The sequence below is a fragment of the Protomyctophum parallelum genome, assembly GCF_964188405.1.
Source record: "Protomyctophum parallelum genome assembly, chromosome: 19".
Classification (NCBI taxonomy): Eukaryota; Metazoa; Chordata; class Actinopteri; order Myctophiformes; family Myctophidae; genus Protomyctophum; species Protomyctophum parallelum.
This window is the reverse complement of record NC_139717.1, coordinates 1,520,756-1,548,710: the sequence shown is the minus strand read 5'-3', so window position 1 is coordinate 1,548,710 and position 27,955 is coordinate 1,520,756. Positions and strand designations below refer to the sequence as shown.

Below are 27,955 nucleotides of genomic sequence, written 5' to 3'. Positions count from 1 at the left end.
AGTCTACAGAAATGCTATCTAAGGGGGTAGGGTAAGTGCTATGGGCCATGATGGAGTCTGAAAAGGTGGGTTTTCAGACTACGGTGGAAGATTGGGAGTGATGCTGCAGTTCTGACTGCAGCGGGAAGTTCATTCCATAGTTTAGATTGGGAGTGAGTCTGTAGTTCTGACTGCAGCGGGAAGTTCATTCCATAGTTTAGATTGGGAGTGAGTCTGTAGTTCTGACTGCAATGGGAAGTTCATTCCATAGTTTAGATTGGGAGTGAGTCTGTAGTTCTGACTGCAATGGGAAGTTCATTCCATAGTTTAGATTGGGAGTGAGTCTGTAGTTCTGACTGCAATGGGAAGTTCATTCCATAGTTTAGATTGGGAGTGAGTCTGTAGTTCTGACTGCAGTGTGAAGTTCATTCCATAGTTTAGATTGGGAGTGAGTCTGTAGTTCTGACTGCAATGGGAAGTTCATTCCATAGTTTAGATTGGGAGTGAGTCTGTAGTTCTGACTGCAATGGGAAGTTCATTCCATAGTTTAGATTGGGAGTGAGTCTGTAGTTCTGACTGCAATGGGAAGTTCATTCCATAGTTTTGATTGGGAGTGAGTCTGTAGTTCTGACTGCAATGGGAAGTTCATTCCATAGTTTAGATTGGGAGTGAGTCTGTAGTTCTGACTGCAATGGGAAGTTCATTCCATAGTTTTGGAGCCAGAAGGGATGGAAAATTCTGGATGGGTTAATAGAACCTTGATTTTCTCCACAACTCTTGATATGACATTCTCTCTCTCTGTCTCTCACTCTCTCTCTGTCTCTCTCTCTCTCTGTCTCTCTCTCTGTCTCTCTCTCACACAGATCCAGGGCAGCCCACCCCTCCAGAGGGAGGAGGGGGGGAGCGGGCGGATGCGGGCCAGACGGAGCAGCCTGAGGCGTTCTACCGGGAGCTGTGGTTCATCGTCCTGATGGCCGCCGTGGCTCTGGTGATGCTGGCCCTGGCCCTGGCCCTCATTCTGCATAAGGCCCTGAACAAGCCCCCCTTCACCAGAGAGAGACCCCCGCTGGTCCCCCGGGCCTTACAGAAGAACCGCACCAGCCCCATGGCAGCCTACCCACCACGCTCATACCTGGTCCGCATGCACGCACACATGAGCACGCACGCACCTTAGAGTATATATATTTATAGAGACGGCACCCAGAGGAAACCCTGAGGCCAAATGGACATAGTGGCCGAATGAAGGTATTGCAGCCTGGCCCCAAACACATGAACGCGCTGTCCGTTGACTAACATTGTACACGTTCACGACGGACGACGCTCGTGCGCGTTCAACGGCAGCGCGTTCATGTGTTTGGGGCCACTCACCATTGCAATCCGTCCCAGAATGCACTCTGTTCCTACCAGGAAGGAGGAGTGAAATCGCCTCATGCGCTTTTGAGCAACTTAATGCAAGTGGATGGGAGGAGAACTCGGGTGTCTTCTCTATAGATATATAACTCTATGGCACGCACACACACACGCACGCACGCATGCACGCACGCACATTTAACAATGCAATAGACCCAAACACTGATCAGAATTAGGTTACATTAAAACAATACAATAGACCCAAACACTGATCAGAATTAGGTTACATTATAACAATACAATAGACCCAAACACTGATCAGAATTAGGTTACATTATAACAATACAATAGACCCAAACACTGATCAGAATTAGGTTACATTATAACAATACAATAGACCCAAACACTGATCAGAATTAGGTTACATTAAAACAATACAATAGACCCAAACACTGATCAGAATTAGGTTACATTAAAACAATACAATAGACCCAAACACTGATCAGAATTAGGTTACATTATGACAATACAATAGACCCAAACACTGATCAGAATTAGGTTACATTATAACAATACAATAGACCCAAACACTGATCAGAATTAGGTTACATTATAACAATACAATAGACCCAAACACTGATCAGAATTAGGTTACATTATGACAATACAATAGACCCAAACACTGATCAGAATTAGGTTACATTATAACAATACAATAGACCCAAACACTGATCAGAATTAGGTTACATTATAACAATACAATAGACCCAAACACTGATCAGAATTAGGTTACATTAAAACAATACAATAGACCCAAACACTGATCAGAATTAGGTTACATTATAACAATACAATAGACCCAAACACTGATCAGAATTAGGTTACATTAAAACAATACAATAGACCCAAACACTGATCAGAATTAGGTTACATTAAAACAATACAATAGACCCAAACACTGATCAGAATTAGGTTACATTATGACAATACAATAGACCCAAACACTGATCAGAATTAGGTTACATTATAACAATACAATAGACCCAAACACTGATCAGAATTAGGTTACATTATAACAATACAATAGACCCAAACACTGATCAGAATTAGGTTACATTATAAATGGTCCAACCAGATATAAAACACACAGAGGGACAAATATAGCACATTGATGATTTTTAAGCCACCTAGGGATAAATGAAACACCTTCTCCAGACAGACAGACTGCCCATAGTAGCTGAGACAGAGCAGTATTTAGCCAACTTTTTTGCATTTGTCTTTTGCAATCTCCACCCAATTGCAGACCCCTGAGCACAAGTTTATGGACATGGCCCAGACTTCCAAATACAAGGACAATAAGCTGACAATTATATCCCATAGGCCATAATACGTTCCACCGAAAGCTGATATTTCATAATGTTTGGATGTAAAAAAAGTGTCCATATTACAAGGGGTGCATACTTAGTTTAGACTAGTCATTGGTTAGACATGGGTTAAGGTTAGGTTTAGGTGTGCTGCCCCGTGGGAGGTTAGGTTTAGACTAGTCATTGGTTAGACATGGGTTAAGGTTAGGTTTAGGTGTGCTGCACCGTGGGAGGTTAGGTTTAGACTAGTCATTGGTTAGACATGGGTTAAGGTTAGGTTTAGGTGTGCTGCCCCGTGGGAGGTTAGGTTTAGACTAGTCATTGGTTAGACATGGGTTAAGGTTAGGTTTAGGTGTGCTGCCCCGTGGGAGGTTAGGTTTAGACTAGTCATTGGTTAGACATGGGTTAAGGTTAGGTTTAGGTGTGCTGCCCCGTGGGAGGTTAGGTTTAGACTAGTCATCGGTTAGACATGGGTTAAGGTTAGGTTTAGGTGTGCTGCCCCGTGGGAGGTTAGGTTTAGACTAGTCATCGGTTAGACATGGGTTAAGGTTAGGTTTAGGTGTGCTGCCCCGTGGGAGGTTAGGTTTAGGGTGAGGGTTTGAGATAGGTTGTAGTTGTAGGACTAATGACTGTCTGGTCTAACCAATGACTAGTCTAAACCATGTCTAAACTGTCTATAAGCACTGCACCCGTTTGATCACAATGACACACATGTCAATTCACTACAAGATATTCCAAATACCCCAGATATTCAATTCAATGTTCATCAATGCAATTAGAAAAAACTGTTAGCCTACTATCTTTTGATTTGATTTGTACCACACTCCTATCTGGTACACACCACACCACACCGCATGCACATGCACACGCACACACACGAAACAAAGAACAAGCTGTAAAAGTGCATCTAAATATGTTTTAGCAGCGTTTTTACAGGACAATACAGAGTTGTAAAGTAACGTGTGCACCTTCAACACCGTGGCAGGGGCGGTATAGCGTTGCACCATGTCATAATATAATACACTACTGCAGTGCCCTCTGGTGGCGGCCTCAGGGCAGTGCACTGACAGTGTGTTTGCCCCTTGCAGTTCGACACGGTGCCGGACACCACCAGCTTCTCCAACACGGTCACACTGAAAGGCTTCACCATGCACCTGGAGGTACGTGTGTGTGTGTGTGTGCGTGTGTGTGTGTGTCTGTGTGTGTGTGTGTGTGCGTGTGTGTGTGTGTGTGTGTGTGTGTGCGTGTGTGTGTGTGTGTGTGTGTGTGTCTGTACGTTAAAATTACCACCGCTGATGAAGTGCCCTTGAGCAAGGCATTGAACCCGTCTCTACCATGAAATGTTCTATGAGCAGGGCCTGGCTGTAAACAAGTTCTTGAGCTTAGTCCAGTTACCCGGGAGGGGTGGGTACATTCATAATACATTAAATACCACAAGGAAAGCTTTCTCAGAAGCTAGAGGGTCCCGGGTTCGATTCCCACCGCGGACGCTGTGGGCGCTGGGGGGGGGGGACAGTTACGACAACTCTGTTCACTTCATGGGGCTTCAGTCCAATGGAGGCTCTCTTACATAGACTTCTATAGAGCGTCGCAGCCCCCCCCCGCCCCCTCGAGAGACCCGGAAAATAAATCCCCGTTCATTTTCCTCAAAGACTTTTCCTAAAGTATTTATTTAAAGACGTTTATACGCCGCGGACAAAGACATACTCTTGTCGTGACAAATCATGACAACAAGCACAATTTTTCGGGCCCAAACAAAGAATTAGAAAGTAGAAAAAAACGGCAGGTTACAACACTTTTTTTGTTGTTTTTCTTCTTTGTAATTATTTGTTTAGGCCAAAATATTGTGTGTGTTGTCATGATTTGTCACGACAAGAGTTGGCTCTGTACGACGCTTAAAAGGTCTTTAAATAAATACGTTTTGAAATGCCTATGGGAAAAATGCATTGAGATTCATTTCCTGGTCCTGGCGTTGTCATGAAAGGGGGCGGGACTAGACTGCGACGCTCTATAGAGAATGGGGACAAGTCCTGGACCGGAAGTAGGCAGACATGCATTGGACTCGATCGGGCAACATCCCAGCTGTAATGATCTGTAAATCCCTTTATATTAGATTGCTTTGTAGTAATAGTACAACATAAACATTACAGAGACTTTAGTTGTTACTGTACAATACTTTAAAACAGTTGTCATGTTGCACACATGCCTAAAATAGCTGTTATTTGCGCCGCCCTCGTTGAAAACAATTATATTTCCAACTCCAGCTTGTCTCAGTTCAGGCTGCATGAACAGCACTCGAGCGCTCGGTTTCTGCCCCCTCAATGTCCTAACTCTTTTTTTTTAATCCCATAATAACTCTGTCTCACTCTACGGCTCCGCGCCACCCAATGCAGGAAGTGGTGGACGTGAAGTGCGAGGCCATGCTGAGCGGTGGCGCCGCCCTAGAGGCCAGAGGAGGCGAGCTGGGCATCCTGAGCGTGTCCACGCTGCAGACTCAGAGCTCGCTGCACCGCAGCGTCAGCCAGGTGCTGGACGCCAAGCCCCGCCCCCTCCCGCCGGGCCACGCCCCCGCGGAGGACAGCGACAGCGTGTGGGACCCCCACGTGCAGGGCGGCCACGACAGCGGGATGGTGAGACACCCCAAAAACGTACGTTAGCTTAGCATGTCGTTAGCTTAGCATGTCGTTACGTTTATAGCTTAGCATGTCGTTAGCTTAGCATGTCGTCGACGTTGGGGCGGAGGGCGTTTACTTCATGTTTGACTCCTCCTCCTCTGCGTTTACTTAATGTTTGACTCCTCCTCATCTGCATTTACTTCATGTTTGACTCCTCCTCCTCTGTGTTTAGTTCATATTTGACTCCTCCTCTGTTCACAGTTCATGTTTGACTCCTCCTCCTCTCTGTTTAGTTCATGTTTGACTCCTCATCCTCTGTGTTTACTTAATGTTTGACTCCTCCTCCTCTGCGTTCACTTCATGTTTGACTCCTCCTCCTCTGTGTTTAGTTCATGTTTGACTCCTCCTCCTCCTCTGCGTTTAGTTCATGTTTGACTCCTCCTCCTCTGCTAACAGTTCATGTTTGACTGCTCCTCCTGTTTTTAGTTCATGTTTGACTCCTCCTCCTCTGCTAACAGTTCCTGTTTGTCTCCTCCTCCTCTGTGTTTAGTTCATGTTTGACTCCTCCTCCTCTGCTAACAGTTCATGTTTGACTCCTCCTCCTCTGTTCACAGTTCATGTTTGACTCCTCCTCCTCTGTGTTTAGTTCATGTTTGACTCCTCCTCTGCTAACAGTTCCTGTTTGACTCCTCCCCCTCTGTGTAGTTCATGGATGACGAGGTGTTCGTGGACACGGTGAAGGGCTTCAGCACGGTGCGGAAGGAGCACACCATGTTCCCGGACACCAACCTCTGACCTCTGAACCCAACAACACTGGACCTTTGACCTCCGAACCTTATGAACCCGGCCCCGGTCTGGACCTTCTCCCAAAGACGGTGAATTCAGGAAGACACACCATCCCGCCGATGGGAGCACAAAGACACACCATCCCCGCCGATGGGAGCACAAATCCATACAAAATGGTCTCCCAAGTGGGGCGCCGGCGTCAGACGGCAAATCTCACGAACGTCCTGAGGTTACTGGTTACTATAGATCCCCCGAGAGAGAGAGAAAGGTTGATAACGAAGTTGATTTTCGCCCGATTTTGTCTCTCTGAAAGAAGCCATTTTAGTATGACAGTCTTGGGAATGTCGTGTGGCTTCTTGTGACGACCGGGTCCAGTATTTAGTTTCAGAGACCTTGCACGGAACTAACGGAAGGTTCAGAAGCTGTTCACTCTCCCGCTGGAATGAGTCGACTTCCCGTCTTCCTAAAAGAAGGCGTCCGTCCACTTCGCGCAGAGATACGGGAAGTAAACCGGCGGTTTGGCGAGTCTTGGGACCTCTCCTTGTTCCCCGGACACCAGCCTGCGACGAGGGGTTGGATCCGGAGGAACCCGGCCGAGAGTCCTCGGCGCCTGGATATCGTTCTGACTTCAGAGGCGTTCAGTCAAAGGGCCGATTCATACTCCTATTTTACCGCTGTAGTGCCGAAAAGATTTCGGCTCGTCAGAGATTTTCAGTAGCACCGAAGAGCCGACTTTAGGACGGTACCCCCCCCCCCCCCCCCGCATCTCAAGTGACGTGACATTGTAGGCTCTAGTAGCGCCGAACCGTCTTTTATTCGGCTCTAAAATAGGAGTGTGAATCGCAGCAAAAGCCCTGCAGATGGTAGCGTCGCCTCGTTGGCTCCTCGGCCAATCACACGCCCATAATCCTGCGGTTCCTCGCGAGACTACTATTGCAACAACGCAACACATGACTCATGGTGCGTTGTGCGTCACCAATAGGACATTTAACCCATTCTGACCTGAGATCAGATTCATACGAGGTTTCCACTGGACACACACTGGTCTGATTAACCCATTCTGACCTGAGATCAGATTCATACGAGGTTTCCACTGGACACACACTGGTCTGATTAACCATTATTTATGATGACGATTGACTGTCAAAATGAATAAATAAATGCGATTTTTATTGTGTTTCATTATGAATAAAATTTGAATTTCCGTTTGGCTCTTATAGGCTTTGAAGTTGCACAGGGCAGATATGACAAATAACCCAGATATGCAAAGAAATGACAGATCTACAAGCTCACAATGCGTGAGTGTACAAATTAGTGTCAATTTGGGGGTCCTTGTATGGGTTTGGGAACCACTGATTTTTACTATAGAGTTGGAGAGAGAGAGAGAGAGAGCCCTGTCACTCAGACCACTCTGTAGCAATGATTATTGATTACTACCACAATATATAAATATATATATTAAAAGGACCACTTCACCTATTTGCATATCATTTGTTTTCACCAACGTTCATGTTAGAATGGTACCATAGTTTTGTACTCTCATAGGAGGGCTGTGGACACTTTAGAAAGCCACCTACCAGTGGCATCATCTTTAGGCAGATTATATACATACATACATATATATATATATATATATATATATAAATATAATTAAAAAAATACATTATTTACATTTGTATTAATGCAAGAACACAATGGTTTCTATATTTAGCAAACCAGCTTTCCAAGGAAATATAAAGCTCCTTGGATAAAGGCTCTATATAAATGCACCATTTACCATTTGACCATTTTCCCATCGATGACGTCACTGCCTGGTTCTGAACTGTCCACAGCCCTCCTCTGAGACACAGAGAGAGTAGACAGGTTTCTGAACTGTCCACAGCCCTCCTCTGAGACACAGAGAGAGTAGACAGGTTTCTGAACTGTCCACGGCCCTCCTCTGAGACACAGAGTGAGTAGACAGGTTTCTGAACTGTCCACAGCCCTCCTCTGAGACACAGAGTGAGTAGACAGGTTTCTGAACTGTCCACAGCCCTCCTCTGAGACACAGAGAGAGTAGACAGGTTTCTGAACTGTCCACAGCCCTCCTCTGAGACACAGAGTGAGTAGACAGGTTTCTGAACTGTCCACAGTCCTCCTCTGAGACACAGAGTGAGTAGACAGGTTTCTGAACTGTCCACAGCCCTCCTCTGAGACACAGAGAGAGTAGACAGGTTTCTGAACTGTCCACAGCCCTCCTCTGAGACACAGAGTGAGTAGACAGGTTTCTGAACTGTCCACAGTCCTCCTCTGAGACACAGAGTGAGTAGACAGGTTTCTGAACTGTCCACAGCCCTCCTCTGAGGCACAGAGAGAGTAGACAGGTTTCTGAACTGTCCACGGCCCTCCTCTGAGACACAGAGTGGTTTCTGAACTGTCCACAGCCCTCCTCTGAGACACAGTGAGTAGACAGGTTTCTGAACTGTCCACAGTCCTCCTCTGAGACACAGTCAGTAGACAGGTTTCTGAACTGTCCACAGCCCTCCTCTGAGACACAGAGTGAGGAGACAGGTTTCTGAACTGTCCACAGCCCTCCTCTGAGACACAGAGTGAGGAGACAGGTTTCTGAACTGTCCACAGCCCTCCTCTGAGACACAGAGTGAGGAGACAGGTTTCTGAACTGTCCACAGCCCTCCTCTGAGACACAGAGTGAGGAGACAGGTTTCTGAACTGTCCACAGCCCTCCTCTGAGACACAGAGTGAGGAGACAGGTTTCTGAACTGTCCACAGCCCTCCTCTGAGACACAGAGAGAGTAGACAGGTTTCTGAACTGTCCACAGCCCTCCTCTGAGACACAGAGAGAGGAGACAGGTTTCTGAACTGTCCACAGCCCTCCTCTGAGACACAGAGAGAGTAGACAGGTTTCTGAACTGTCCACAGCCCTCCTCTGAGACACAGAGAGAGGAGACAGGTTTCTGAACTGTCCACAGCCCTCCTCTGAGACACAGAGAGAGGAGACAGGTTTCTGAACTGTCCACAGCTCTCCTCTGAGACACAGAGAGAGTAGACAGGTTTCTGAACTGTCCACAGCCCTCCTCTGAGACACAGAGAGAGGAGACAGGTTTCTGAACTGGCCACGGCCCTCTAGTCGTTCTTCGATTTTTTTCAAAAATAGCAGACCTACAAGCTCGTAGCGCGCCACTCGTTGGCGCGCTATGAGCTTGTAGGTCTGCTATTTTTAAATAGCTAAAAGCACGACATGATGCTAACATCAAAATGGGTTCCCGTTCAGAATGTGCTAACTTCACAAAGACACCGCGCATACAGAGGCTCTGAAGTCTCCATTTTCATCCAAGCCACGAATGAATTGTTGTGCTCGATTGTAATAAATTAAATGTTGTAGTTTTGATAGGTATAATTATGGACAATCTGTGAGTACGTGTATGTTTTTTTTATTTAATAAAAAGCGTGACACAAATCATTTCTCGTCATGAATTGCACTGACGACCCGTGGCAAGTATTCAACATACTACATTTATTTGAAATGAGCTGCAATGCAAATTTGGGCACAATAAAACAATAAACAAAAAAACACTTTTTGTACCAATAACAGTTAATGATATGATAATTATGCTTACAAAACATTTACATAATAAATTAATGTTAAGTACCGACCGTAACGAGACTGTAAACATGAAAACCCCAAAACCGGGGGAAAGAATTATATTGCATTAAAAGAAAAAGATAATTGAGTTTATTTTAATGTACAAAAATGTCTTGGCATTTTTACAAAGGCAGCCGATTGTTGTCGTTTGTGTTGTTGATATATAAATATATAAATCTGTACCGCGTGGTTTTAATCATAATATCTATTAAAAACACGAGAGGGGGGAGGGGTTTCAGACTGTGATACCATTGGCCACATCAGGGGGGAGGGGCTTCATACTGTGAATACCATTGGCCACATTGGAGGGGGAGGGGCTTCATACTGCGATACCATTGGGCACGTCGTTCCAAAATGGCAGCTCGTAGCGCGCCACTCGGTGGCTTGTAGATCTGCTATTTTTCAATAGCTAAAGCATAGCATGATGCTAACACCAAAAAAAAGGGGTTAAAACAAACCCTTCTGAAAGTGAAGAAAAATAACGACGGGTTTCGTCAGGGTCGTCCACCTTTCCTCTGCATGTGTGCGGACTGACCCTTAATAATAGCCATATCATTACTAGTACATTGACAGCGATATTATTATTACTAGTACATTAAAAAAAACAACAACAACAATAAAAACATCAGATATTGAAATGCGTTGTGCAGCTGTAGAGTGCATGCGACACATGCTGGGATCTGAACACATGCTTTAGAAGCGAGCCTGGACATGTCGCATGAAAACAACAACATGATTACATTAGACAAACACGCCTAGTACTAATGTCTTCCTTTTTACAAAAGATAACGTTATTTATGGAACCCTCAAAAAAATGACTAACAGCCCCTTTTGTATCACCTTCACTTATATCCAATATTTAACCCATTCTGACCTGAGATCAGATTCTAAAAATGTATGTTTGAAAATGACAGTTTTCTGAAAAAGCTATGTTTCTATGTCAGTCGTTCTTCGATTTTTCAAAAATAGCACACCTACAAGCTCTTGAGCTTGTAGATCTGCTATTTTTCAATAGCTAAAGCACAACATAGTGCTAACACCAAAATGGGTTCCCGTTCAGAATGGGTTAAACGGGGTCATCCCCATGTCCCCCAGGTTCTATGTTCCCCAGGTTCTATGTCCCCAGGTTCTATGTTCCCCAGGTTCTATGTCCCCCAGGTTCTATGTTCCCCAGGTTCTATGTTCACCAGGTTCTATGTCTCCCAGGTTCTATGTTCCCCAGGTTATATGTCCCCCAGGTTCTATGTTCCCCAGGTTCTATGTTCCGTAGGTTCTATGTTCCCCAGGTTCTATGTCCTTCCCCAGGTTCTATGTTCCCCAGGTTCTACGACTCAAGGGTGTTGAAATAAGATCCTTTAACCCATTCTGACCTGAGATCAGATTCTAAAAAATGTCAGTCGTTCTTCGATTTTTCAAAAATAGCAGACCTACAAGCTCGTAGCGCGCCACCGAGTGGCGCGCTACGAGCTTGTAGATCTGCTATTTTTCAATAGCTTAAAGCATAACATGATGCTAACACCAAAATGGGTTCCCGTTCAGAATGGCTTAAGGGTTAGGTTTTTTTTTTTTACTTGTGTGGCCGGAAGGCAAAAAGAGCTATAATTTCAATGGTAGCAAAACAAATCCAGGCCACGTCTAAACTTACACCAGGAGAGCAGATAAGGACACGCCTCACGTCTCTAACCCATTCTGACCTGAGATCAGATTCATACGAGGTTTCCACTGGACACACACTGGTCTGATGAACCCATTCTGACCTGAGATCAGATTCTAAAGATGTCAGTCGTTCTTAGATTTTTCAAAAAATAGCAGACCTACAAGCTCGTAGCGCGCCACTCGGTGGCGCGCTATGAGCTTGTAGATCTGCTATTTTTCAATAGCTAAAGCATAACATGATACTAACACCAAAATGGGTTCCCGTTCAGAATGGGTTAATGGGATTCCGTTTCATTTGGGTCCGTTTAAAGAAAATAAGAAATAAAACATGCTAAACTAAGCGTGAGTCGTTCGTTTAGTTTCCATGCGATGCAAACTAAGGTGTCTAAAGGCGGTGGTTTTACTGAACCTTTCCGCCCGGTTCCACAACACAGAAATTAAGATATATTCGCCGCGGGGACCCAAAACTAGCGAAAATAGCCGATCTATACAAGCTCGGCTATTTTCACTACTTCTTAAAAATATTTGTTCTAATTTATTTCTTTTCCATTTAAAAAAAACGAATGTTTTGAAATAATACTTAAAAGAACAAATGTAGGACATAAAAACTGAGGGGACTCGTATAACAATGCGTCCGCGACCTAGAAATGCTCCCCCAACCCGCTAGGTTGTGAAACGGTGGTCTAAGGTATCGAAGGCGTCACCAAACACGTCGTCACGCGTTTCCAAACTGTGGGTCGGGACCAGGGGGGCAGTCAGCCAGATAACCCTAACCTAGAAATGCTCCCCCAACCCGCTAGGTTGTGAAACGGTGGTCTAAGGTATCGAAGGCGTCACCAAACACGTCGTCACGCGTTTCCAAACTGTGGGTCGGGACCAGGGGGGCAGTCAGCCAGATATTTCGTGAAGCCTCATTTGAAATCGGTAGTTCATATAATGGCCTGTTGTGGCGCTGGACTGGACCCAAAAAGCCCCATAGCTCCATAGAGGCCCATGTATTTTGGCCCAACTTCACCTAGACTGTATTACCTTAATAAACATGGTCATGAATACTTTCTGCTTCCAGTCACTAGTTTAAAGTCTCATTTCTAATGTCATAATATTCTTTTTGGAAAATTTGGAAAATGACCATAAAGAAAAAAAAACCATCGCGTATGTTCTGAGGGGCGTGGCTACCGTTACAGTCTATGATCGGGATTCCCCTCCCACTCGAGTCAAAATAAAAACCAACGGAGAAAAAGGGGGGAAGTCCCGCCTCGTTGTCTGGGCAGCCAATGGCCAGCTGGTCCAAAACGGAGCCAGCCAATGGCCAGCTGGTACCAAACGGATCTAGAAAGATGGCGACTTACAGTGCAGGAATAACAGGCTTCATTTTACGTCCAGGTTAGACCCGGCGAACGCTTTGTCCATATTTTTTACAGTCTATGGTCGGGACCCCATTGGTGGGTCCATTTTTATGGGGTCGCATGTAAAAAAAAAATATTTTTTTTTCTCAATTTCCTACATTAGGTTTATTAAATGATACAAGAAATTAATCTCACGTTTCTTTCCTAAATAATTCCCTAAATAAATGCCTAAAAAATAAATTCCCTAAATAAAATAAAATAAACTAATGTAAGAAGTAGAGAAACTCTGGGTCCCGTGGAGACATTTCTCTCTTTTGGGTCTTGAAAAGTTTGGGAACCACCAAGTTATGCAACCCTCGTTAGATCTATAGATCCATCACCACCAAGTTATGCAACCCTCGTTAGATCTATAGACCCATCATTACAGAGGCTACGCAGCTACACCCTTAATCGCTCCGACAAGCTGACATGCCTGTCATCCCTAATTAGGTCATCGCGGGTGCTGCTATTAACCCATTCTGACCTGAGATCAGATTCTAAAAATGTCTTCCGCATCCTGACAGTTTTTTCTGAAAAAGCTACGTTTACTATGTCAGTCGTTCTTCGATTTTTCAAAAAATAGCAGACCTACAAGCTCATATCGCGCCACTCGGTGGCACGATATGAGCTTGTAGATCTGCTATTTTTCAATAGCTAAAGCATAACATGATGCTGACACCAAAATGGGTTCCCGTTCAGAATGGGTTAAATGACTAGCATTAAAATGTTATTGTCTTTCTGTGTCCAATGTAGTAATGTTAACAGTTCATAAAGTAACTATAACTAAATGCATTTGAAATGCAATAAAAATGTTACTTTTCAGGATTCCAATTAAAAAAATAACAAAATATTCTGGTTTTCAATTCAAATATAGCAGAAATAGCTGATCTACAAGCTCAAAACGCGTCGCATTGCGACGCGTTTTCAGCTTGTAGATCAACTATTTTTGCAACGACAGTAACATGCACTGTAGCCCCTCTGGAGTGAGTGTGGAAATATATTGGCCCTCGCCATCGTTCAAAGTTGCCCAGCCCTGATCTAAACGCTAAAGATAATAAAAACATGAAACTCAGTTCTAACAAGACATTCGTTGCCACCAGTTTAACCCATTTGGGACTGAGGCAGATTCTTGAAAATGTTGAGAACCACACTGTCCCATAGCTGCTAAAACTGTCCCATAGCTGCTAAAACTGATGCCAGGAACTTCTATAAAACTATAGTTCGGAGCTGGAACATGTTCCTATGTTAGGGGCATGTCGTCAGGGGGGGGGGGTTCCTATGTTGGGGCATGTCGTCAGGGGGGGGGGGTTTCCTATGTTAGGGCATGTCATCAGGGGGGGGGGGGGGGGGGGGGTCCTATGTTCCTAACTTCCAGAAATTGTCCAAGAGGAAAAGAACCAAACACTTTTGAAATGTAAAACACTTCCATGAAACTCCTATGACACCGCTGGACGGCCAAGTGTATTTAACCCATTCTGACCTGAGATCAGATTCATACGAGGTTTCCACTGGACACACACTGGTCTGATTAAAATAAGAACTGAACGCACAGAATATCAACACGAAGCAACTGAAAAAAACCCTGATATTTCAACAGTAGTGGATGGAGAGAGAGAGAGAGAGAGAAAGAGAGAGAGAGAGAGAGGATTTTTTTGACCAATCACGAGACGGCAACCGTTGGGTGCGAAGAGGGCGGGGCAGAGCCAATGGGGGCGGGACTTGACAAAAGGGTGATTTACCCCGTTCTGACCTGAGATCAGATTCTAAAAAAAATTCTTCTAAATCCTGACAGTTTTCTTGAAAAAGCTATGTTTACTATGTCAGTCGTTCTTCGACTTTTCAAAAAATAGCAGACCTACAAGCTCGTAGCGCGCCACTCGGTGGTGCGATTAGGGTCGACCGACGACCACAGATCTATAGATCCTACGATATAAAACAGACCCGCGGCGTTAAAGGGACACTTCACCCTTATTGCAAAATAATATATGTTAATGAAGTTTAGAAGCTTTAGAACACTGTCCTGGGGGTCTTTATGTGTGTAATGTGTGGTTTTAGATATTTTAGATTGTAGCAGTGAGCCCAGTGTCTCTGATGTCATGGACACTGGTCTCACTACCTTCCTGGACTACAATTCCCATAGTACCTTCCTCCTTGTGGATAGGGGAAGGGCTGTCTTACTGAGACCACATGTAGTCCAGGAAGTAAGTGAGACCAGTGTCCATGACATCAGAGACACTGGGCTCACTGCTACAATCTAAAATATCTAAAACCACATATTACACACATAAAGACCCCCAGGAAAGTGTTCTAAAGCTTCTAAACAGTGTCCATTTAAGCTCAAACACACATGCCAATCAGACTATGATATTAGGAACGGCTACGACGTTCATTCCATCCATCGACTCAAAGAAGCACGTGTACCATTAATAGAGTACGAAGCACATATACCGTTAGAGTACGAAGCACGTGTACCGTTAATAGAGTACGAAGCACGTGTACCGTTATAGAGTACGAAGCACGTGTACCGTTATAGAGTACGAAGCACGTGTACCGTTATAGAGTACGAGGTATTTGTAAAACCGACGCGACGTCACACTCCCAAAGCTCCACGTCTACGGCGTCATATTGCGACGGTGTCGCGCGCCGATCTAGAAGCGTTTTGTCGGGGCTACGCATCGGCTACTGACAGCGCCAAGTCCTCAAATATATATATATATCTATCTCTCTAAAAAATACACTAAATTCATCGAAAAATATCATTCTGTACATGTTTGTTCTTTCAGCTAAACGTGCTAAAGTAATTTCTTCTTTATTTTTTTTCCCTTTTTCATGAAGTCACTTCTTCATGTTCTTCTTCCTATTTTTACAGTCTTAAAAGTCTCCAAACTGTGCAATGTCACAATGTGGTATACAAAATATTTAAATGTAATATTAATAGATTAATAATAATAATATATGAATGTAAGAAGCAGCATGCGAGGAGGACAGCTAAAGGGTGTTTCTCTTTACCGTGGGAAGAACAGCTCTGGAACCTCACAGACACCTTTACCCTGACCTGAGATCAGATTCTATAAATGTCTTCTACATCCTGACAGTTTTAATTCTGACCTGAGATCAGATTCTATAAATGTCTTCTACATCCTGACAGTTTACCATTCTGACCTGAGATCAGATTAAAAAAATGTTCTTCTACATCCTGACAGTTTTCTGAAAAAGCTATGTTTCTATGTCAGTCGTTCTTCGACTTTTTTCAAAAAATAGCAGACCTACAAGCTCGTAGCTATTTTTTCAATAGCTAAAGCATAACATAATGCTAACACCAAAAGGGGTTAAATCAACAATACTGATGACTGGCTCACATCCAGGAGGTCTGGAGTAGTTCTCCAGCTTAACAAAAAGAAGAAGAAGAAGAAAACGTGTCTGAGAAGAAAAAAAAAGGAGGAAAAACTTAAAATAGGAAAATAAAGAAAAACGACCATGAATGAAGTCCGTCGTTTCTTTTGGGGGAGCAGGAGGAGAAGGTGGGCGTGGCAGCATCCTGGGGGAGCAGGAGGAGAAGGTGGGCGTGGCAGCATCCTGGGGGAGCAGGAGGAGAAGGTGGGCGTGGCAGCATCCTGGGAGAGCAGGAGGAGGAGGTGGGCGTGGCAGCATCCTGGGGGAGCAGGAGGAGAAGGTGGGCGTGGCAGCATCCTGGGGGAGCAGGAGGAGGAGGTGGGCGTGGCAGCATCCTGGGGGAGCAGGAGGAGGAGGTGGGCGTGGCAGCATCCTGGGGGAGCAGGAGGAGGAGGTGGGCGTGGCAGCATCCTGGAGGTGGAGGTGGGCGTGGCAGCATCCTGGGGGAGCAGGAGGAGGAGGTGGGCGTGGCAGCATCCTGGAGGAGAAGGTGGGCGTGGCAGCATCCTGGGGGAGCAGGAGGAGGAGGTGGGCGTGGCAGCATCCTGGAGGTGGAGGTGGGCGTGGCAGCATCCTGGGGGAGCAGGAGGAGAAGGTGGGCGTGGCAGCATCCTGGGGGAGCAGGAGGAGAAGGTGGGCGTGGCAGCATCCTGGGGGAGCAGGAGGAGAAGGTGGGCGTGGCAGCATCCTGGGGGAGCAGGAGGAGGAGGTGGGCGTGGCAGCATCCTGGGGGAGCAGGAGGAGAAGGTGGGCGTGGCAGCATCCTGGGGGAGCAGGAGGAGAAGGTGGGCGTGGCAGCATCCTGGGGGAGCAGGAGGAGGAGGTGGGCGTGGCAGCATCCTGGGGGAGCAGGAGGAGGAGGTGGGCGTGGCAGCATCCTGCCGTCAGGCCGTTCCAGAGATCTCCCAAAACACCGGCCAGGTTTTCCGAGCAGCAGCAGCAGAATCAGGATCAGGATCAGAATAAGGACCGGGACCGGGATCAGGATCAGGATCAGGATCAGAAAAGGACCGGGATCAGGATCAGGATCAGGATCAGGATCATTATGTTGGACAGAGAACTGTGGAGACGAGAGACGAGAGCAGAACAGAGAGGTGGATTTAACCCCATTAACCCTCTAAGACCTGCATACCAGACCAACCTTACTACTACTTTGTACTACTAGGACTAAGACTAAAACATATGTTAAAAAAAAAAAAACTTTGATGAAACATTTATAATTATATAATAATATAATAAATTAATAATTTACATTTGGGGGATATCTTTCACAATAATGAATAAAACATGTTCTAGACATTCTAATGATCACAAAAAAACATATATTACAATTATTTTACCTACTTTTATTAGGGTAAAGGTCAAAAGTCTTAGGTTAAAAAATGTAAAAAATTGCACAGAGTCCAGACATTTTTAATTTGTGTGAATTTCAACCTCTGTGGGGGGGGATTTATATGCAAATATCATGACCAATGGCATTGAAATGGCATTGCAATGAACATCACTGATGACGTTTAGGTGAAAAAAGAACAGAAAATAAAAATAAAAAATTAGTAATTCATTAAAATACAATTGTTGCTAAAAAGCAACGCTGGGTCTTAGAGGGTTAAAACTGTTTAGTAGCCAAATACGTCAAGACGTCTCTCCCTTGGGATTTTCTTATTTTATTTTCATCCATATTTAGAAAATTCCTCTAATCTGGTGTACAGGTGATGACATGCACATTACATGCACAATAGAATTACAAATTCTTTCTTTCTTTATAATGTTACATTACTGCAATGCACTTTTTTCAGGACTGCCTAAGAAAACAACTGACAGATTACAACTTGTCCAAAATGCAGCAGCCAGAGTTTTAACTAGAACTAAGATGAGAGAACATATTACTCCAGTTTTGGCATCACTGCACTGGCTTCCGGTTGTTTTTAGGATTGATTTTAAAATTATTTTACTTGTCTATAAAGCTCTCAATGGTCTCGCACCTTCCTACCTACATGACTGCCTGCCTAAATATGTCCCAAACCGCCCCCTAAGGTCTTCCACTGATGGCCTGCTCGCTTTGCCTAAAAAAATGGCAACAAAAAAATACGGGGAAGCAGCTTTTTGCTTCTACGGGCCGTCGGCATGGAACAAACTCCCACTGTACCTTCGTCAGGCAGCCTCTGTAGACATTTTTAAAGCTCAGCTCAAGACCCACTTCTACAACATTGCTTTTAATTGATTATTTTTTTATTTTGTGTTATTCATGTCCTCACTGTATTGCATTACTGCTTGTTTTTTTTATGTCGTTGCCTTGCTTTTATTTTATTCTCCATTGTTCTGTAAAGCACTTTGAGCTGCATTTCATGTCATGAAAGGTGCTATACAAATAAAGTTTTATTATTATTATTATTATTAATGGGAGAATTGGCAATCAGAGCCTAAACTGGTGACCACCAGGTGGCGCTGAAAGACCTGAGACCAGATTCTACAAATGCCTTCTAAATCTGAAAAAACCCTACAGTGTGTTTCTGTGTCAGAGGCTCTCAAACCAGTACCCCCCCCCCATCTGAAAATATGCCGTTTCAGGAAACCCCCCCAGAAGCAAACATATGAGTTAAAAAACGTTCGCTCTGAAAGAATATATATTCAAAGATTTGTGCCACATTTTCGCGATTTTTGCAAAAATAGCAGATCTACAAGCTCGCTATGAGCTTGTAGATCTGCTATTTTCAGAGAGAATTTTTTTTACTCATATCTTTGCTTCTGGCGGAGAGGGGGGGGGGGGGGGGGGGGTCCCTGGAACAATATATTTTCAGATGGAGGTCAGCAGACAATTACATATAATGTTTCGGGGGTCCTTGACATGAAACAGTTTGAGAGCCACTGAACTGACACAGAATACTGTCAGGATTTAGAAAGACATTTGTAGAATTCCTCAGGTCTAAATGGGTTAAAGTGAGTGTGGTCCCCGCCTTAAGACACTAGGAGAACCCAGTCATACTTCCTAGACAAACATGGGACATTATTATTTTGAGAAGATGACGTCTTGTTGTGGAGAGACACGTGAAACGTAACCCTGGGTGTGCCGAACAACTTAGGAACGCTCCTTTATTCTTTTTTATACTTCAACAAAGTGTCCTCATAAGAAGACACCGTTCCCCCGTGCTAACGTCCCTGCCCACTTCCTTTCTTCTTTCTTCCACCGTCTATTGTACGGGGATGTCAAACTCAAACACACAGTGGGCCAAAATAAAGAAATTGGTACAAGTCGTGTTTCAACACACGTAGCTGAAAGTTGACCACAAAGTGATATACTTTCACTGCTGATCAATAGTGAAGAGAAGACGCACTGCTTGCGCTTGCGGGCCCTCGATACGTGACAATGCACTCGCAGTGCATTGTGGGACTTGTAGTATTATGGTGGTCCGTGCAATATACCAGAGAGGGCCAGTTCGAATACTAATTAAATATCATCCCGCGGGGCCAAAGATAATTCATTCACGGGCCTGATTTGGCCCCCGGGCCTTGAGTTTGACATGTATGACACTGTCCACTGCCTAAGGAGTACACGAGGTGCACACCATCTACATGGAGTTGTATAGTTCATAGTGCATGCTGGGACATGGAGTTGTATCGCGCCTCATAGTGCATGCTGGGACATGGAGTTGCATAGATCAGAGTGCATGCTGGGACATGGAGTTTCACCTTTGAGAATGTAGTCCGTCAGGAGGCTGGGGACCTTCTCACTGTCGTCCCTCATGGCGCTGAGGACTAGAGGAGGAAACCAGAACAACAGGATGGGACCAGGTTACATACATGACCATATGTCTTACGTCATCATTGAGAGCTAGTCATACATATACTATATATATATGTAATGTGTAAGTTGATTAGCGGTATACTGTGGTTACTTTGCGTCAAAAACCGTCCCAGCCAACCCGCCACTTTTGATGCGTATGCAAATAAAACAGCAAATTGTGCCTGATTTGCTGGGACCAGGTTACATACATGTATACACAGGAACATTACCTTTAATCCTCCCAACACTAGAACATATCGTCATTATTACAGATTACATACATGTATACACAGGAACATTACCTTTAATCCTCCCAACACTAGAACATATCGTCATTATTACAGATTACATACATGTATACACAGGAGCATTACCTTTAATCCTCCCAACACTAAAACATATCGTCATTATTACAGATTACATACATGTACACACAGGAACATTACCTTTAATCCTCCCAACACTAGAACATATCGTCATTATTACAGATTACATACATGTATACACAGGAACATTACCTTTAATCAACACTAGAACATATCGTCATTACCAGGGGCGGCCTTAAGGATCGGGAGGCCCCGTTCATGACGTCATCATTTTAATAATTAATAATTATAAAAGATAATTTTTTTTGTCAGTGTTTACTTCAAAGCATGAACAGCATACACAGCCAAGTAGAAAATACACAAAAGCAGCTTGCTTGATTGAACAATGTTTTACTTTAAGGTATAACTTAGCCTGGGTAAACGCCTCCCCCCCTCGCCAGATTTGCATTCTGCCTGAGGGGAGAGTCTGGCATAATTGATTTTTGCCGTCTCTCCAAAGATAATTGTCGGAAAGCCGGCCGTTTATCTAACACCATGAGGAAGATAAATCGTTCCTGATTGGCCAACGTGCGCTGTCAATCACAGCTAGCCCTGAGCTCGGTCGCTGATTGGCTCGTATACCAAAGCTGATACGATCCTAAGGACTTTGTGTTCCCATTTATCCAGACTCAGCCCTCCTGTTGTCCAGCAGGGGGAGTGGTTTTACCCAGGCTAGGTATGACTGGAAGGCAGCATTGGCTATACAATGATGCAATCGCAACTGTGCAAAAGTGAGTGCACACACTGGGAGGTGGGAACAATTACAACCCAACAACACACTATATATATATATATATATATATATATATATATATATATATATATACACTACTACTATTATTTATTTCCCCCTGGGGAGGCCCCTGGAGACTCGAGGCCCGTTTCAATTGAAACGATTGAAACATATATAAGGCCGCCACTGGTCATTACGTCACAATCGAAGACCAATTACACTCTGGCATTGGGTCCTTTAACCCATTCTGACCTGAGATCAGATTAAAAAAATGTCAGTCGTTCTTCGATTTTTCAAAAATAGCAGACCTACAAGCTCGTAGCGCGCCACTCGGTGGCGCGCTATGAGCTTGTAGATCTGCTATTTTTCAATAGCTAAAGCATTTAACATGATGCCAACACCAAAATGGGTTCCCGTTCAGAATGGGTTAATCCACATATTTCTTAGGTCATCAGTGAGAGCTAGTCATACATATACACACCATGTACTCTGGTCCCAGCAAATCAGGCACACAATTTGCTATTTATTTTACAAATTACATATACCGTAATTTCCGGACTATAAGCCGCGGCTTTTTACCCATGATTTGAACCCTGCGGCTTATACAACGGTGCGGCTAATCTATGGATTTTTACAGCTAACGCAGAGCCATCTCAGGCTCTGAGCTAACGTAGCTGCGGCTTATAGTCCGATGCGGCTTATAGTCCGGTGCGGCTTGTATATGGGATTTTCCCTAAATTTGGCTGGTGCGGCTTATATTCAGGTGCGGCTTATAGTCCGGAAATTACGGTATATAGTATATGTATGAGTCTATGACTAGCTCTCAATGATGACGTAAGACATATGGTCATGTACTGTATGTAATCTGGTCCCAGCAAATCAGGCACAATTTGCTGTTTTATTTGCATACGCATCAAAAGTGGCGGGTTGGCTGGGACGGTGCATACGGACCGGGCGGAAATATTACTTGCGCAATAAAGTAATTATTCAAAAGACCACGATGACACTGGTCTCTGTACTGTGGAGTTACAAGGTCTCTGTACTGTGGAGTTACGAGGTTTCTGTACTGTGGAGTTACAAGGTCTCTGTACTGTGGAGTTACGAGGTTTCTGTACTGTGGAGTTACAAGGTCTCTGTACTGTGGAGTTACGAGGTTTCTGTACTGTGGAGTTACAAGGTCTCTGTACTGTGGAGTTACGAGGTTTCTGTACTGTGGAGTTACAAGGTCTCTGTACTGTGGAGTTACGAGGTTTCTGTACTGTACTTTTGGTGAGGATCTGGAGGTCTTCGACACACGGGGAGCCTGCTTTCTTCTCATAGGGGATGACCGTGGTCAGGTACTGATGGACACACACACACACACACACACACACACACACACAGACACACACACACACACACACACACACACACACACACACAGTATGAGATGACGAAAACGCACCTCTTTCGGACTCCATCTTGGCCCCGTAGCCCCTCCCCTAGCCTTGACGCCCTTACAGGCGTACGCTATAGACTCAACTTATGTAACTTAGATATCATTGTAGACAGACATACAGTAGCACTCTATAGTGTAAACGCATAGGTTGAATGTTAACCCATTTAGGCCCAACGTCGAAATTTAAAAAGAATGTCTTCTAAATCCTGACAGTTTTCTGAAATACCTCATGTTTCTGTATCAGTGGTGCGCAATATTTCATGTCAAGAACCCCAACAATGATATGTAATTGGCCACCGACCCCCCATCTGAAAATATGTTGTTCCAGGGACCCCCCAGAAGTAAATATTCCTTGATACATGATACATGATACATGATACATGCGGACATTCCTGGTTATAGGAGTGGTTGCACCACTCAAAAAAAAAAAGAAAGCCAGAAGTATGAGAACAGAAAGCCAGAAGGTGAGGGCGAAGACAAACGGAGACAGAAAGGAAGCTCAGAAAAGAAGAAGAAGAAGATGGCGGGTCCACCTGTTTGTCCTCTCCGGAGCTGCCGAAGGTCTGACGGAGACCGCTCTGAATGACCTGGGAGAGGGCCTCCAAGGAGAGGAGCTAAGGGAGCACGGAAGGAAGCACGGAAGGAAGGAAGGAAGGAAGGAAGGAAGGAAGGAAGGAAGAGAGGAGATAAGGCAGTGACAATATGCACAGGGTTAACCCATTCTGACCTGAGATCAGATTCTATAAACGTCTTCTACATCCTGACAGTTTTCTGATAAACCTTATGTTTCTGTGTGTCAGTCGTTCTTCGATTTTTCCAAAAATAGCTAAAGCATAACATGATGCTAACACCAAAATGGGTTCCCGTTCAGAATGGGTTAAACCAGTATAGGCGGAAATCTATAAAGCCGATGTACAAGTTCCTAGTGAGTCTATAATCTATAAATCTATAAAGTTCCCAGCGAGTCGCGACTATGCGAACGCATTGCGATCTTGGGTCCGTTTTGCACACTCTCCCCCCCCCCCCCCCCCCCCCAATTTCAACCAATGACAAAGCTTCTAGGAACATCTTTGAATGCAGATCGCGGCCCCCTAGATGCGTCACAGAGACTACATTTGTTTTGGGAGAGTTTTAGTCGTTAAAATGTTGACATAATATTGCTTATATAGCACGCTTTAAGCCCCAGTTCCAAAATAGCGCGAAAAAGTGGATCTACAAGCTGTCAACGCGTCGCCACGGGACACGTTGAGAGCTTGTAGATCAACTATTCTTCCACAATTAGTTTGGGTTTGGGGGCGGAAAGGGTTTGCCTATAAAGACATTCCAAAACTAGGGATGCCAGGTACGCAGAAAGTGGTTAATTCAATACATTAATTGGTTAATAATTAATGGACATTATACCACAGGTCGTTTCGAGGAAGCAATCTGATTGGTTGAAACGGCTTCTAGCCGTGGGTTAAACCAGCACCGTTCACCACCAAATCAAAACAAAGAATTCAGCTGCTCTTGTTTTCCCAGAGCGCTATAGCAAACTGCTAGCGCGTGCGTGCCAGGTACATGCGTGCTCCTCGTGGCAGTGCTGTGTGTGTGTGTGTGTGTGTGTGTGTGTGTGTGTGTGTGTGTGTGTGTGTGTGTGTGCCTCACCGTGCCCGGTACGTGCGTGCTCCTCGTGGCAGTGCTGTGTGTGTGTGTGTGTGTGTGTGTGTGTGTGTGTGTGTGTGTGTGCCTCACCGTGCCCGGTACGTGCGTGCTCCTGGGGGCGGGGCCCGTTCGGACCTTCCTCTTCCTCCTGAGCAGCTCACGGTGTTCCTTCTGACGGTTCTGGACGTCGATGAGCAGAGAGATGAAAGAGTTCTTCACCTGCACACACACACACACACACACGCACACACACACACACACACACACACACACACACACAGACACACACACACACACACACGCACACAATATGTTCAATAAAACCTGCGTGTGTGTGTGCGACTGTGCGTGCGTGCGTGCGTGTGTGTGTGTGTGTGCGTACCTCCTTCTCGTACTCCAGTTCGTCCCGTAGAGCCAGGGCAGTGATCAGCTCTTCGCTGTAGAGACGGATAGACGACTCCACCTCCTCCAGAGAGGACGTCAGCTCTGTGACGGACAGCTGTCTCAGCCCTGTCAATCACAAACACAGTCTGTCTGAGCCCTGTCAATCACAAACACAGTCTGTCTCAGCCCTGTCAATCACAAACACAGCTGTCTGAGCCCTGTCAATCACAAACACAGCTGTCTGAGCCCTGTCAATCACAAACACAGCTGTCTGAGCCCTGTCAATCACAAACACAGTCTGTCTGAGCCCTGTCAATCACAAACACAGTCTGTCTCAGCCCTGTCAATCACAAACACAGCTGTCTGAGCCCTGTCAATCACAAACACAGCTGTCTGAGCCCTGTCAATCACAAACACAGCTGTCTGAGCCCTGTCAATCACAAACACAGCTGTCTGAGCCCTGTCAATCACAAACACAGCTGTCTGAGCCCTGTCAATCACAAACACAGTCTGTCTGAGCCCTGTCAATCACAAACACAGCTGTCTGAGCCCTGTCAATCACAAACACAGTCAACTCAGTGACGGACAGCTGTCAATCACAAACACAGTCAGCTCAGTGACGGACAGCTGTCTCACCCTGACAAGTCCTGGACCAGAAGTATAGGCAGAAATGCATTGGACTCAGGGCAACAGCCCAGCTTTAACCCATTCTGACCTGAGATCAGATTCATACGAGGTTTCCACTGGGACACACACTGGTCTGATTAACCCATTCTGACCTGAGATCAGATTCTAAAAATGTCAGTCGTTCTTTGATTTTTTCAAAAATAGCAGACCTACAAGCTCGTATCGCGCCACTCGGTGGCGCGATACGAGCTTGTAGATCTGCTATTTTTCAATAGCTAAAGCATGACATGATGCCGACACCAAAATGGGTTCCCGGTCAGAATGGGGATCTGTAAATCCCTTTTATTTTAGATCGTTTTTAGTAATAGTACAACATAAACATTACAGAGACTTTAGTTGTTTCTAGTGATGCACCGAATATTCGGCCGCAGAAAATATTCGGCAGAAAATGGCTAAAAATGCATTTTCGGCCTATTCGGTTTCGGCCCAAATAGGCAGAAAATATATCACCGAATAGTGTATGCAATTAATGCATTCAAAAGGGCTGAATAAATGTTTTATGGATCCATAACAGTGATTATTATTTAAGTTAAGTTTTGCCATAACCATAATATAACATTTGTAGAATCAAACTCAGGTTAATGGGTTAAGTGAGGATACTAAAACAGCGATATTCAGTTACACTTCATACCAATGATACTGTGCGGGTGTAGGTATGTTAAGTGATAACCACTTTCAACATGGCATTATAGGCAAAAGCTTTCTAAATCTTTCACATTTTCCAAACATCTACAAGCTTGTAGGTCAACATTTCTTTCTATTTGTTGTACAACAAAGTATTTATAGTGCTTAAGTGGCATTCTGGACTAGACCTGTATGGCTGGAAACATTGTGGTTGCAAGGACTGCATTTCTGACCTTTCAGATACAGGACTGTGTCACAGTCATTACCCGGTGATTGAGAGATTATTTATTCTGTACTTACTCTGTATAAACATACTATTTTAACTAGTGATGCCCCGAATATTCAGCCGCAGAAAATACATAAATATATAAAAATATATCACCGAATAGTGTATGCAATGAATGCATTCAAAAGGGCTGAATAAATGTTTTATGGACCCATAATAGTGATTATTATTTAAGTTAAGTTTTGCCATAATCATTTATTTTAAATAAATCAGGTAGCTTTAAGGTACGGCCATGACAGCAATGGTAGGAAAAAAGATGTATAATATTAATCATATTCGGTATTCGGTTTTCGGCCAAGAATTTCCCTTTCGGTGCATCCCTAGTTGTTACTGTACAGTACTTTAAAACAGTCGTCAAAAAATAGCAGACCTACAAGCTCATAGAGCTTGTAGGTCTGCTATTTTTGAAAAATAGAAGAATGACTGACATAGAAACATAGCTTTTTCAGAAGACTGTCAGGATGTGGAAGGCATTTATAGAATCTGATCTCAGGTCAGAATGGGATATTATTGTGTGAGGACCCCATGAAGAATAGCTGCTTCCAGGTCAGGTCTAACAGCTAATGGGGATCCTAAATAAACTCATCTAAACATTAGAAAGGAATTAACCCATTTAAAAACAATAACAATATGAACGTTTTCAGTCAGGATTTAGGAAGCGGTTTTAGAATAACTGTTGAGCATCCAAGATAGAGATCTGAGTGTGTGTGTGTGTGTGTGTGTGTGTGTGTGTGTGTGTGTGTGTGTGTGTGTGTGTGTGTGTGTGTGTGTGTGTGTGTGTGTACGTGTGAGAACGCACGTGCACGCACTTGCGTAAGCGTGCGTATGCGCGCGCCTGTGCACAGCATGTGTGTGTGCATGACTTGCTAGTTGCTATATCACACTTGTTAAACGTTAAGCCATGAATGTAGGTTAACTGTTGGCAAATCCTCTGTGGTCTTATGGCTAGTGTGTGTGTGTGTGTGTGTGTGTGTGTGTGTGTGTGTGTGTGAGTGCATGTGCGTGTCAACTGTATTAAAGTGAGATATGCATCAGGGGTTATGTAACAGTTGTGAGCGTGCATGTGAGCAGTAATTGCTCTGAACTGCCAAACATTGCATAAGAGCTACCATGGCCCAGGAAATGATTCTCCGTTCACATTTTCAAAAAGTATTTATCTAAAGACCTTTTTAAGCCTCGTACAAAAAGACAACTCTTGTCGTGACAAATCATGACAACAAACGCATTTAGTTTGGGCCGAACAAATAATTAGAAAGAAGAAAATAACGGCAGGTTATTACAACACTTTTTTTGTGTTGTTTTTCTTCTTTGTAATTATTTGTTTGGTCCAAAACGTTGTGTTTGTTTGTCATGATTTGTCACGACTCGAGTTGTCTTTGTCCGCGGCGTAACCGTCTTTAAATAAATACCTTTTGAAATGTCTATGGGAAGAAATGGGGAATTTGGAATTATTTCCTGGGCCTGGCGTCGTCATGAAAGGGGGCGGGACTGCGACACTATAGAGTCTGGAACTACGCCTCCCGAAATCACTGCCTGCCTGTTCCCTGTTCCCTTACTGTGTTGTGTGTTGTGTGTAGTGTGTAGTGTGTTGTGTGTTGTGTGTTGTGTGTTGTGTGTAGTGTGTAGTGTGTTGTGTGTTGTGTGTTGTGTGAGGACGGTTCCCTGCCCGTTCCCTGTTCCCTTACTGTGTTGTGTGTTGTGTGTTACAATTTAGGCATTTAGCAGATGCTCTTAATCCAGAGCGATTTACATTAAGCAAGAACAAAAAAGCATGGGAATACATCACATAAAAAGCATTTATCATGAAACATGCGTAAGCTAAGAAAGTAACAGTGGAATATCTAT

The 27,955-nt window shown here is 44.4% G+C and overlaps 1 protein-coding gene across 3 annotated transcripts in view; it reads right to left on the bottom strand.

Moving 5' to 3' along the window:
- Positions 1-16,990: 16,990 nt before the first annotated feature.
- fez2b (fasciculation and elongation protein zeta 2b) overlaps positions 16,991-27,955 on the bottom strand; it is a 29,233-nt gene continuing 18,268 nt past the window's right edge. For 2 of the 3 annotated variants that reach the window (XM_083790757.1, XM_083790758.1), the window contains 6 exons: positions 24,512-24,639; positions 24,220-24,348; positions 23,022-23,102; positions 22,315-22,390; positions 19,859-19,924; positions 16,991-17,231 (listed from right to left, as the gene is read on the bottom strand). In XM_083790757.1, coding sequence (XP_083646883.1) covers positions 17,215-17,231; positions 19,859-19,924; positions 22,315-22,390; positions 23,022-23,102; positions 24,220-24,348; positions 24,512-24,639 — 497 coding nt within the window. In that variant the 3' untranslated portion in view covers positions 16,991-17,214. The remainder of the gene's footprint in view (positions 17,232-19,858; positions 19,925-22,314; positions 22,391-23,021; positions 23,103-24,219; positions 24,349-24,511; positions 24,640-27,955) is intronic. The other variant, XM_083790759.1, reaches the window with a different exon arrangement.